Genomic DNA, 12,722 nt, shown 5'->3' with positions numbered 1-12,722 from the left:
TATCACTCTCTCTCGGCCAACTATCTCTCTCTCTCTTCTCGGTTTTCTCTCTTAATCACAGAGGTACTAACCTCTTCACATGGTATAAGAGCTACCAATTTTTTTTTTTTCATTGATTCATTATGACTAATCCTGGTGATACAACTTCTGAAACTAATCCAATCTCTGCTCAATCCAGTGTGGGTTTCGATGTCCATCATTCCGATTCCCCTACAACGGTTCTCATCACTCCACCTCTCTCTGGAGATAATTATTCATCATGGGCTCGTGCCATGAAAATGGCACTTCGAGCCAAAGATAAGTTGGGTTTCGTGGACGGTTCCATTCCCAAGCCTTCATCTCCAACCGACATTCATTCATGGGAACGATGCAACGACCTTGTTGCTAGTTGGATCATGAATTCGGTTGCTACTGATATTCGTTCTTCAATACTTTATGATGAAAGTGCTGCGGACATTTGGAAAAACTTGCATGATCGTTTTTTCCAAACTAATGCTCCGAAAATCTACCAACTCAAACGCGCCATTTCTAACCTCAAACAAGATGGTTCGGACGTTTCTTCATACTTTACTCAATTGAAATCTCTCCAAGATGAGCTACACTCTCTATTAGCTATTGAACCATGCGTTTGTGGCCACGGTAAGTCAATATTGGAACGTTCAAATCAAGAACGAGCAATGGAGTTCCTTCAAGGACTCCATGATCGTTTTTCGGCCATTAGGAGCCAAATTCTCTTGATGGATCCTTTCCCTTCTATTTTACGAATCCATTCCCTCGTAAAGCAAGAGGAAGTCCAACAACATATTATTTCATCTCCTCTTCCCGGCGTAGAATCAGCGGCTCTTGCCGTCGGTCATTCCAATGGCAACTCTCGGGTTGACAAACCAAGAGGCAAGAGGCCTCGTCCTTACTGTGAACATTGCAAGAATCATGGTCACACCATCTCCACTTGCTATCAATTACATGGGTACCCTTCTCGCAATGGTCCACGTCCTCGACCTCAAGAACACTCCGGTCCACTTGCTGCCTCCATCGACACCATGGGAAGCTCATCTTCGGTGCCTTTAGCGACCTCTCTCAGTCCAGAACAGTACCAATCATTGCTTAACTTACTGGCCCATCAACGATCTGCTGAAGGCAACCACTCTGCAGGCACCTCATCAAATAGAAACGCTTCTGTTGGAACTCCGTCTACAGGCACCCCTGAGCCGAACATTAACCTCACAGGTATGAACCTTTTTTTTAATCCGTGGGTGATTGATTCCGGGGCAGCAAAGCATATTTGCTCGTCCCTCTCTTGTTTTTCTACATATGTTCCGGCTCCACCGGATTATTTTGTCCGTTTACCCGACGGAACTCGTGTTCGAGTCCTTCACATCGGTTCGGTCCATTTCTCAAAATCATTTTATTTATTGAATGTATTACATATACCTTCATTTCAGTTCAATCTAATATCCGTATATGAAATCTCATCATCTCTTTATTGTCGCGTTTCGTTTGATTCCGATTCTTGTGTTTTTCAGGACCGAGTAACGAAAGCGACGATTGGACTTGGTGATCCTCGAGATGGACTCTATTTCCTTCGCACGGAGCCTCGAATTTCTTTAGTTCTTCCTTTGATTAATAATTGTGCTAGTAATATTAATTTCGATGTATGGCACTATAGATTAGGTCATCCTTCTATTTCTCGCTTCAAGTACTTTCGTAATAAACTTCCATGTATGAAATCAATTTCGTTTAATAATGTTAATAAAGCTCCGTGTTTCGTATGTCCACAATCTAAACAGTCCACAATCTAAACATACCCGATTACCATTTCCTATTAGCACATCTTTATCGTCTCGTCCGTTCCAACTTATTCATGTCGACTTATGGGGACCCTTCTCGGTCCCCTCCCTATCCGGTTGTCGCTATTTCTTGACAATCGTAGATGACTTCTCACGTTGCACTTGGCTTTTTCTTCTTCATTGTAAATCGGAGACTACCAAGTGTGTTATACGTTTCTTTCATTATGTATACAATCAATTTAATTCAAAAATCTCAACTTTAACGTCACAAAATGGAACTCCCATTTTGTCTCAAATTCAAACATTCCGATCGGATAATGGATCGGAATTTCTCAACAATGAACTTCAACAATTTTTTCATCATCATGGCGTTATTCATCAACGTACATGTGTATACACCCCTCAACAAAATGGGGTGGTTGAACGGAAACACCGTCATATCTTAGAGGTGGCCCGTTCCCTTCGTATTCAAGCAAATTTACCTCTCTCCTTTTGGGGAGAGTGTGTTCTTACGGCGGTTTACCTAATAAACAAGCTTCCGACACCAATTCTCAATGGTATCTCACCTCATGAGAAACTTTTAGGTTCACCTCCAAATTTAAATCACTTAAGAGTTTTCGGATGTTTATCCTTTGCTCGTAATCCATTAGTAAAAACTAAATTGGACTCCCGTGCTACTTCGGGAATCTTCATTGGCTATCCCCACGGCCAAAAGGGATATCGTATTTACGATCCCATTTCTCGTCGTTGTTTCACGTCTCGTGATGTCACATTCCATGAAGACATTTTCCCCATGAAATCTAACAATAATACTTCTTCTTCATCTCGTCCTTTTATCTCCATTTCGGATGACACCTCGTTTCAATATCCATCACCATTACACACTTCCGCCACCACTCCTTCTACTCGGCTTCTGGAAACTCACTCTTCCCAGCCGATAGTGCCTATAGTGCCTAACTCTCCTGTTGCACGTAGGGCGCCTTCAGAATCTTCCAACTTTACTGTTCCCACGCCCAACTCTAATACGCTGGTCCAGCCTACTTCTGGGGACACTCCTTCAACTCCTGTTTCTACTTCGGGCCCGGCTAATGACACTGACATGTCTGCAGGCACCCCCGCCACCTCTAATGTTGATCCTATGTCTGCAGACACCGCTGAAGCTCCTGTCCAGCAGCTTGTTCGGTCTCAACGAACCCGAAGACCTCCATCTCATCTCTCGGATTACATCTGTTCCGTTCCCTATCCTCTTGAACGACATTTCTCTATTAATTCTTTGTCTACCCATCATCGAGTCTTCTTGTCATCGGTTCTTTCTACATCTGAACCCACGTCTTTTGCCCATGCAATGAAATTTCCTCATTGGCGTGAGGCCATGGCCAAAGAAATCAAGGCTCTCGAATCAAACAACACATGGTCTGTTGTTCCTCTTCCGCCTAATAAACGTCCCATAGGATGCAAATGGGTTTATAAAGTAAAATTTAAATCTGATGGTTCGATCGAACGTTATAAAGCCCGCCTCGTCGCGAAAGGCTATACCCAAATAGAGGGTTTAGACTATCATGACACTTTCGCTCCCGTTGCGAAATTGGTAACGGTAAGAGTCCTCCTTTCCATTGCGGCTATTAAAGGATGGTCCTTACATCAACTTGATGTAAACAACGCCTTTCTTCAAGGCGATCTCAATGAAGAAGTTTTTATGAAACTTCCTCCTGGCTTTTCCGTTCAGGGGGAGTCTCGTGTGTGTCGTCTAAATAAATCATTATATGGCCTCAAACAGGCCTCTCGCCAATGGTTCTCTAAATTCTCCTCTGTTTTAATTTCAAAGGGTTTTCTTCAATCTAAAGCCGACTATTCTTTATTCACCCTCATTAATGGTTCTACATCTATTTTCGTCCTTGTCTATGTCGATGATATAATCATCACTGGAAACAATGATTCTGCGATCTCTAGTTTTAAACAATTCCTTGATCGAACATTTTCTCTCAAGGATCTTGGTCGCCTTCAATACTTCTTAGGTATTGAAGTTTCTCGTTCTTCTAAAGGAATTTTCTTATGCCAACGCAAATATGCGCTTGACATCTTAAAAGACTCTGGCCTCACTGCCTCTAAACCATCCTCTTTTCCGATGGAACAAAAGTCACATCTCCGTCCTACCGATGGAGATCCTTTGCCTGACCCCACCATCTATCGTCGTCTGATAGGTCGACTATTATATCTTACTGTCACACGTCCTGACATCACATACTCAGTCAATAATTTAAGTCAGTTTATGCAATCTCCTAGTCAAATTCATCTTGACGCAGCTCATAGAATCCTCCGCTATCTTAAGGGTTCCCTCGATAAAGGCATTTTTTTATCTGCTTCCAGTTCCCTTCATCTTTCGGGCTACTGTGACTCAGACTGGGCTGGTTGTCCAACCACTAGAAGGTCCACCACTGGATATTTCACGATGATTGGTTCCAGTCCCCTTTCTTGGAAATCCAAGAAACAACCAACGGTAGCTAAATCATCGGCTGAAGCCGAATATAGAGCACTTGCTACTGTTACATGTGAGCTTCAGTGGTTAAAATATCTTCTCAAAGATCTGGGATTTGACCACTCTTCCCCAATGACGATTCATTGCGATAATAAGGCAGCTCTCCACATTGCTGATAACCCGGTGTTTCACGAAAGAACAAAACATATCGAAATCGATTGCCATTTTGTTCGCGAGAAACTAAAAGACAACACCATTGAAACAAAGTTTACTCCGTCAACCGATCAACTTGCAGACATCTTCACTAAACCGTTGGGAGCTGATCCGTTTCAGAAGTTAATTGGCAAGTTGGGCGTCCTCTCCATTTCCGCTCCAACTTGAGGGGGAGTATTAGGATCCAACGGATCCTCCAAGGCCCGGCTATACTCGGCCACCCGAGTACCCGGTTGATTTAGTCATAGATAGTTATATAGTTAAGATTTAGTTTAGATCTTATAATTCAAATTTCAAATACTTGTATTCATCTATATATACTGTAATCATTTAACCAAATAATATACGAGAAATCAGATTCAAATCTCTCTCTAACTCTATCTCTATCACTCTCTCTCGGCCAACTATCTCTCTCTCTCTTCTCGGTTTTCTCTCTTAATCACAGAGGTACTAACCTCTTCACACATCCTATTTGCAGTTTTGAGGGAGAGAGTTAGAGACGCCTCAAGGTTTCTAGTGAACTATGAATACTAAAGTCCGTGAAAATTTTCTATAATCTTGTTCTTCATTCATATTGAACATCATCTCACCATTGTTCATCGTGGAGTAGGTCTTTCCGACGGAACCACTCAAATTTCCTGTGTTTGTGTGGTTATTTACTTTCATCACTACTTTTCTTAGTTGGCTTGTTTTTCGTTATCGGTATCATCAAAGCCGATAACGCTCTCATTTGCTTCATTTTCATTGATGTCTAACATATAAGAGAAGGCAAAACCATGTGATTGCACCTTATGTACCTCACTCCATTGGTTCCCAATATGTTGTTAGATAGGTGACCCCATAACTTTCATGGTTAGACCTACATCAAACACTTAAACCCAGTCACATTGCTCCATTTTAAGATCAATTGTTTGGTAATAAACAGGCTTAATGGCTCTGTTCTAATGTTTTCTTATGTCAGCATACTATAATATCTCATACCATTTGAACTGTTACTTACATTTATCATTCTGTTACAATCTCTTTATTTCCCTACTTTTACATGTAGGCCCAAAGCTCATGCCATAGGCACAATTTGGGCTGCATAGATTGGAAGAGAGAGAGAGAGAGAGAGAGAGATTTAGGTTAACTCACATTACAAAGCCATGTGATCATTGAAGAAGTAGGCCCCTTCTCTGACTGAATTGGTGCATTTTTTTCAAACTGAAAGCCCATTGGAAAGGATAAACTAACAAACTCTACCCTCAAACACTATAAATACATAGACTTACTAAGTCACTAATCATACATTTTCTCAAGTCTTCTTCAACTCAGATCTACCTAAGTTACAGATTTCACTTCTTGTTCTAAAACAAATCTTTTCTATAATCCATTCTTGTTAACATTTTCTTCATTCCAATGGGTATTCGTTTACGTTCAATGGTTCTTCAATCCAAGCAGATTCTCAAACTACAGTCTCCTCGTACTCGAGACCAAGTATCACCATCTTCATCTATAGTAGATGTTCCAAAAGGTCATTGTGCTGTTTATGTTGGTGAGATCGAAAAGAAGAGATTCGTCGTTCCAGTATCTTACTTGAATCATCCTTCATTTCAAGACTTACTACATTGTGCTGAAGAAGAGTTCGGTTTCGATCATCCAATGGGAGGTCTCACAATTCCATGCAAAGAAACCACTTTCATCGACCTTACTTCTCGACTAAATTCTTCATGTTAACAGAACAAAAAGCATCAAGAAGAGCAAATAGTTTTAGAAATTAACACATAGCCAATTTTGTTAGAAGAGGATTGGTTTAAAACCCATGTAAAATATTTAGTTCTTTCTTTAGTTCATATGGAAGAGTTGATAGAAATGTCTCTCCAATTGATAATATCATTTAATAGAAACTTTCTCTTTCATTCAATGACTTATGAAGTTTTGAATCTTGTTCATCTCTTTGTGCTTTCGTCTACCTCCATTAGAGTTCCATGAAATCGACTTCTATGAATCTTACTAAAAGACTCCTAAGACTTCGATAAATCTCTTGCGCATTCCATGTCGAAGCAAATAAGTAGTGTTTGTTGGAACATCATGGGAAATTGGGAATGATAGTAACTACAAAACAATTTCATTGAAGGTACAAAACTTTGCTAATATATTTAGATCCAGAAAGAAAAGTACAGACACAATCTGCATTTATCCTTCTCTCGATACCGCTATTGTCAATTTTCCTCGAAAAATTGTTGCACTTGTTCTTTTTTCTTTAATAATTTGTGATATCAGTCTGTGAGAATAGCCCCACATGGGAGAATGGGTAACTAGCAACCAATAATATAAAGTATAAGTCCTCTCCGCTCATTGCCAATTGGTTTTGAGTTGGATCACCACAAACTTAACATGGTATCAGAGCTAGGCCCACACGTGATAGGCGGATAAAAATTGATCAAGATTGTATAGTCTAATAGAAAAAGAGTTATGGAAAGAAACGGTGTACTTTCGATTGGAGAGGAATTTATTTCTTCCTTTTTTTTCTCATTTGAATCTATACACTGAGAGAGGGTTTTTTTCTCATTTGAATCTATACACTGAGAGAGGGCTCAAACCGAACAAATATGGAGAAATGGAGAGGAATTTCTTTCACTCTTCCCATACAATTAAAGAAAGAAAATAAGTATATTACATTGGTTGGAGAACCACCATATTCTAACAAAATTACTCTGTTTAATTGTCAAAAATTGGATCTAACTACTCTTTTGTTTTTCTTCCTCTTTTATAATGAATTCAACCGAGAAGTGAGATCGATGAAAGCGGCTACTTTGCAAGGAATTGTGAGACCTCCCATTAGATGATCGAACCCAAACTCTTCTTTAGCACAACTTAGTAAGTCTTGGAATGAAGGATGGTTCAAGTAAGACACTGGAACAACGAACCTCTTCGTTTAATGATGTTGGAGAAAACTGTTTTTTTGTTAGAAAAGACTGTAACTAGAGATGAAAAAAAGAAGTATCTGTTTAGACAGAAAGATGAAAGCTGTGAGCTCTTAGGAAGATGCAGGTGAAGAATACTTGAGTTGAGATGGGTGATTGATGAATCTTAAGTGTGTATGTAATTTATAGAGTTCTAGTTGGCTTCTTGTTTAAGCGAAAAGCTGCACGCGGATCAGTTAAGGGACCTACCTCCTCAATAATGGTCACATGGCTCTCCTCTTGCAATTTGACATCACTCTCTCTCTCTCTCAAGTGGAAGATGGTATGCTTAGTATTTGAGACCAACTTGGTTAATCTCTGATAATGAATGAGAAGCAAGAGCATGTGATAAACACCTGATTCATGTTACTTCAGAGACCCTATATGATGGAAAAGAGAAAAGGTCCTACATCTAAAAAAAACTCATGGGCTGCCTTCCATCAAAACCAGCTATATAAATCATTGAATTTTAAAGGTCAAGTACCATGATTGATTCAGATGTTTCTTATCTCATCCTACCAGAATTAGTTTCATATCTATTTCTTTGAAAGTGGTAGGTGCAAAAGTCAGGTCCTCCTTGAAGGATTAGTTTCTTTTCTAAGATAATGTATATTAGACACAACTTGTTCTGTAGAGGTAACAGAGAGAGAGAGAGAGAGATGTTGACAAGGTCCCTACATGCATTCTGGTCAAGGTCCTATCTAATTGAATACAAAAAGTACACTTAGTCCGCCTCCTCGGGCTCCCACTTGAACCACCTGTGAGAGAAACAAGAGTTTCTCTCACCTCTCACATGTTCATCACGTGGAGAGAGAAATTCTTGTTTCTCTCACAGGAGGTTCAAGTGGGAGTCCAAGGAGGCGGTTGATCATGTAGACTTTTGAATTGAATAATGATAAGGGATGACTTGGGTCTTTGTGAAATTACTATAAGTGATTTCTGTAGTTTAACTAGTTTATAAAGTTCGTCTTCGTACTTTAATTTTCTCATGTGGGACCATTCTCTTATCTAACAGTACTACATTTGTTTGATTATTTAGGGCCTTACACAATAATGAAGCTCTCCCAGACTAATACAACATAAAAGTGATATAGGGTTCTTGTTTATATGAACCGAGTGGTTAGGAAGCACGAAAAAATTAGAAGTAGTACAAGGAGTTTGAATAAAATGGAAATATGGATAGAAATCACAAAGTTTGTATTATTAATTGATACTATCAATTGGAGAGTCATTTCTGTTAACTCTTCACAATCATTTAAACAAAGAAATTATTTTACATGGGATGAGAAAACAACCCTTTACTAAACAAAATTTCCTACTTGATAAAAACTATGTATCATCTTTCTCCATTTTCTTCCATTATTATGAAGAATTCAATCGAGAAGTGAGATCTAAAAAGGCGGCTTCTTTACATGGAATGGTTAGACCTCCCATTGGATGATCGAAACCGAACTCTTCTTCAGCATAACTTAATAAGTCTTGAAATGAAGGATGGTTCAAATAAGATACTGGAACGACGAACCTCTTCTTCTCGGCTTCTCCAACATAAACTGCACAATGACCTTTAGGAACATCTAATGTAGATAATAATGAAGGTAATTGAGGTTTAGTAAGAAGAGATTGTAGTTTAGTAATCTGCTTGGATTGATGAACCAACGAACGTAAACGGATACCCATTAAAATGAATAGATAAGTAAAATTGGTTTGGTTAGAATTTGGAACAAAAGCTGAAAGCTTAGGAGGATGAAGGTGAAGATAATGAGTTGAGGGTAGATGATTGATGACTCAAGCTTCTATATATTTATAGAGTATGAGTGAGTTCTTGTTAGTTGATCTTTCCTTTCCAATGGGCTTTCAGTTTGATATAAAGCAAGAATTCAATGAGATAAGGGACCTACTTCTTCAATTATCACATGGCTGTGTTGTAAGAGATAATGAGAGCTGAGTTAAATCGAGAAGATGATGAAGATGGAAGATGAAGTTAACTACCTCAACCACCAACATATGATATTAGCACTTGGTCACTTAGAGTAAGGCGCCTCAGAAGATAAAGAATACAAGCACTAGATGAGGGCGCGTTTAGCATCTATCCTATTAAACTAATATTCTAATCTTGAATTAAACTTCTCAAATCAATCGCAGTTCACAAGTATTACAAGTATCTCTTTATATAGAAGAGAGATTACCGAGAGTTAGTTATAGAGAGAGAGAGAGAGGGAAAACAGTATTAACTAACAACTAATTAGAATATTAGTTTAATAGGATAGATGCTAAACGCGCCCTCATCTAGTGCTTGTATTCTTTATCTTCTGAGGCGCCTTACTCTATGTGACCAAGTGCTAATATCATATGTTGGTGGTTGAGGTAGTTAACTTCATCTTCCATCTTCATCATCTTCTCGATTTAACTCAGCTCTCATTATCTCTTACGTCCCCCCTCAAACTAATGATTCATAGGTGGGAGAAGCATTAGTTTGCTTCTTATAAAATCAAATTGGGAGAAGAGAAGACCCTTGGTGAAGATGTCAGCAAGGTTATACTCAGAAGTCACGAAACAAATCTTCAAAGTGGAGCTTAGAACCAAATCTCGAATGAAGTGATAGTCTATCTCTATATGTTTGGTCCTGGCATGGAAAACTGGGTTTGAAGCAAGAAACCTAGCTCCCATATTATCACATGACAGTGGAAATGGAGTATGAACCGAGACACCCAAATCTTCAAGCAAATATGAGAGCCATAGTAATTCAGAGGTAGCTAAAGATAGGGCACGATACTCAGCTTCTGTAGAGCTCCTAGAGACAGTAGCTTGCTTCTTAGATGACCAAGAGACCAATGTTGAACCCAAAAATACACAATATCCACTTGTTGACCTTCGAGTATCCGGACATCCTCCCCAATCAGAATCTGAGTAGGCATTCAAAATAGAACAATCTCCTGGTAGAGAAAGAACCTCATAATTTGGATTAAGGTCTTGTGATTCAGATGTGCTGATATTATTCAATGCCTTATGTGAGGCAAAGGGAAAGCTAAACTCATCAAATATGACATGTCTGGACACATACTCTCTTTGAGACTCAATATCCAAACACCTATAACCCTTGTGAGATGGGCTATACCCAAGAAAGACACATTTTGAGGATTTTGGGCTCAGCTTATCCTCTTTTATATTTCCCAAATAGGGATAGCAAAGAGAACCAAATACCTTAATCATACCAAAATCAGGAATTTTATGAAAAAGAATTTCATATGGAGTTTTATAGGCAAGAATCTTACTTGGTGTTCTGTTGATAATATAGGTAGCAGCAGCATAAGCATAGAACCAGAACTCCTTTGGCATAGAAGCTTGAAACAACAATGTATTACCTACTGAAGTGATTTGCCTATTTTTTCTCTCAGCTCGACCATTCTGTTCTGGTGTATAAGGACAAGAGCATTGAAACCCAATTCCATGCTTTTCCAAGTGAGATTGAAACTCTCCTCATCATCAAGTGATAGACCAAAATGAGCTTGTTCCTCATCATTTTCTTGTGAATCCATTTCTTCCTCCTCTTCTTCTTCTTCTTCAATTTCTTGAAGATGCAAGTTTGCAAAATTTCTTGTTGAAGACCTTGAAGATTCTGAGGAGAAGTCTTTGAATCTCATCCTACATTGTCTGGCAGTATGTCCCCATTTATAACATATCCCACAAGGCACAGTAGAGAAGTCAAAAAATGTGTTTGGGTTTCTTGATTGAACAGTGGGTTGTCTCTGATTTGATCTAAATTGAGACTTTGGGATATACTCTGAATTTTGATTCTGATTTGAAAACCTTATTGATGAGGGTCTAGGGGTATTCTTGTTTTGGAATTTCTTAACAAAGAACATTTCACTTGAATCATCTACTGAATCTTGTTCCTTTAACCATTGTTCATGGTGGGTTAACCTACTTCTAAGTTCTCCAAAACTTAGTAGCCCATCTCTATTCTGTACTGTTATTACAAATTGGGAGTATTCCTTCCCTAATCCTTGAAGAACAATTCTTGTTAGCTCAGGTTCAGACACTTTGTCATTCACAGCCACAAGAGAATCAGCAAGATTCTTGATTTTACTCAAGTATTCAGATATAGAAGATGATCCTTTCTTAATATTTTGAAGCTTATTTCTCAATGATGACTTCTGTGCTTCAAATTCTTGAAGAAAGACCATTTCTAAATAGCACCAAATCTCTCTAGATGTTTTTAAACCTAATATATCTGAAGCTATAGAATGTGTAATCGTAGCTTTTATGCAAGATTTCACAAAACTATCAGTTTTCCGCCATTGAAGATAAGCTGGGTTAGCTATATCTCTTCCTTCCTCTATAATTAGTTGAGGGGGTTCACTATAGGTGCCATCAATGTAGCACACTAGGTCATTTCCTATCAAGGCATTCTCGACTTGATCTTTCCACACAAGGAAATTTGATCCATCTAATCTAGCAGATATGAGATTTGTAAGATTTGGATTGTAGTTTACCTGAACTTGATTGGTGTTCATCTTTCAATTGGTGAAGTTGGTTGTGTTGATGAAGACTGTAATCTCTGATTCCTTGATGACAGAAGATCAGCTTCTTCTCTTAGTTCTTGATTTCAATTTCTTCTTTGAAAATCGATTTCTAGGGTTTGGCTCTGATACCATGAAAGCTATGAGTTTCTTGAAGTTAATCTTGAATTAAACTTCTCAAATCAATCGCAGTTCACAAGTATTACAAGTATCTCTTTATATAGAAGAGAGATTACCGAGAGTTAGTTATAGAGAGAGAGAGAGAGAGAGGGAAAACAGTATTAACTAACAACTAATTAGAATATTAGTTTAATAGGATAGATGCTAAACGCGCCCTCATCTAGTGCTTGTATTCTTTATCTTCTGAGGCGCCTTACTCTAAGTGACCAAGTGCTAATATCATATGTTGGTGGTTGAGGTAGTTAACTTCATCTTCCATCTTCATCATCTTCTCGATTTAACTCAGCTCTCATTATCTCTTACATGTGTCATATAACTTAACATAAATCTCTCTTGCTCTCATATATATGATATGGAGCACAAGTGGTGTATATTGTTAAGTGTTAGTGTATACATTACATTAACACTTAACGTATATGATGTCATATCCTTTTGAAAACTGAAACTTCCAGGGTGACGACTACCACCGTACTGAGGAGACGAAGAAAAACAGGAACATGTGAGGATGACATGAGTTCTTGGGCCTACACTTATCTAAGAAATAGAGAAACTATAAGATCGAAACCTGTTATAAATACTTGTACCTGACCAATATGGAATT

General features: G+C 38.6%; 2 protein-coding genes and 1 long non-coding RNA gene across 4 annotated transcripts in view; 1 reads left to right on the top strand and 2 right to left on the bottom strand.

Moving 5' to 3' along the window:
• The window catches only part of LOC147533632 (uncharacterized), a 50,487-nt gene that overhangs the window by 23,595 nt on the left and 14,170 nt on the right, over window positions 1–12,722 (bottom strand). The window lies entirely within an intron of this gene.
• LOC147533634 (auxin-induced protein 15A-like) lies at window positions 5,781–6,379 on the top strand. Its single transcript, XM_086648296.1, has one exon. The coding sequence runs from the start codon at window positions 5,875–5,877 to the stop codon at window positions 6,190–6,192; it is 318 nt and encodes a 105-aa protein (XP_086504422.1). The 5' UTR covers window positions 5,781–5,874; the 3' UTR covers window positions 6,193–6,379.
• Window positions 8,598–9,249, bottom strand: LOC147533633 (auxin-induced protein 15A-like). Its single transcript, XM_086647580.1, has one exon. It carries the CDS (start codon window positions 9,096–9,098, stop codon window positions 8,784–8,786), a length of 315 nt encoding a protein of 104 aa, XP_086503706.1. The 5' UTR covers window positions 9,099–9,249; the 3' UTR covers window positions 8,598–8,783.

The sequence above is a fragment of the Eschscholzia californica genome, unplaced genomic scaffold (genome assembly GCF_041429995.1).
Source record: "Eschscholzia californica isolate CP2 unplaced genomic scaffold, dmEscCali1.0.p SCAF_6, whole genome shotgun sequence".
Lineage (NCBI taxonomy): Eukaryota > Viridiplantae > Streptophyta > Magnoliopsida > Ranunculales > Papaveraceae > Eschscholzia > Eschscholzia californica.
Note: the sequence above shows the minus strand (reverse complement) of the source record. Positions and strands in the feature narration are given on the sequence as shown.

Coding starts and splice junctions, on each gene's coding strand:
- LOC147533634 (XM_086648296.1), top strand. CDS start 5,875: ATGGGTATTCGTTTACGTTCAATGGTTCTTCAATCCAAGCAGATTCTC.
- LOC147533633 (XM_086647580.1), bottom strand. CDS start 9,098: ATGGGTATCCGTTTACGTTCGTTGGTTCATCAATCCAAGCAGATTACT.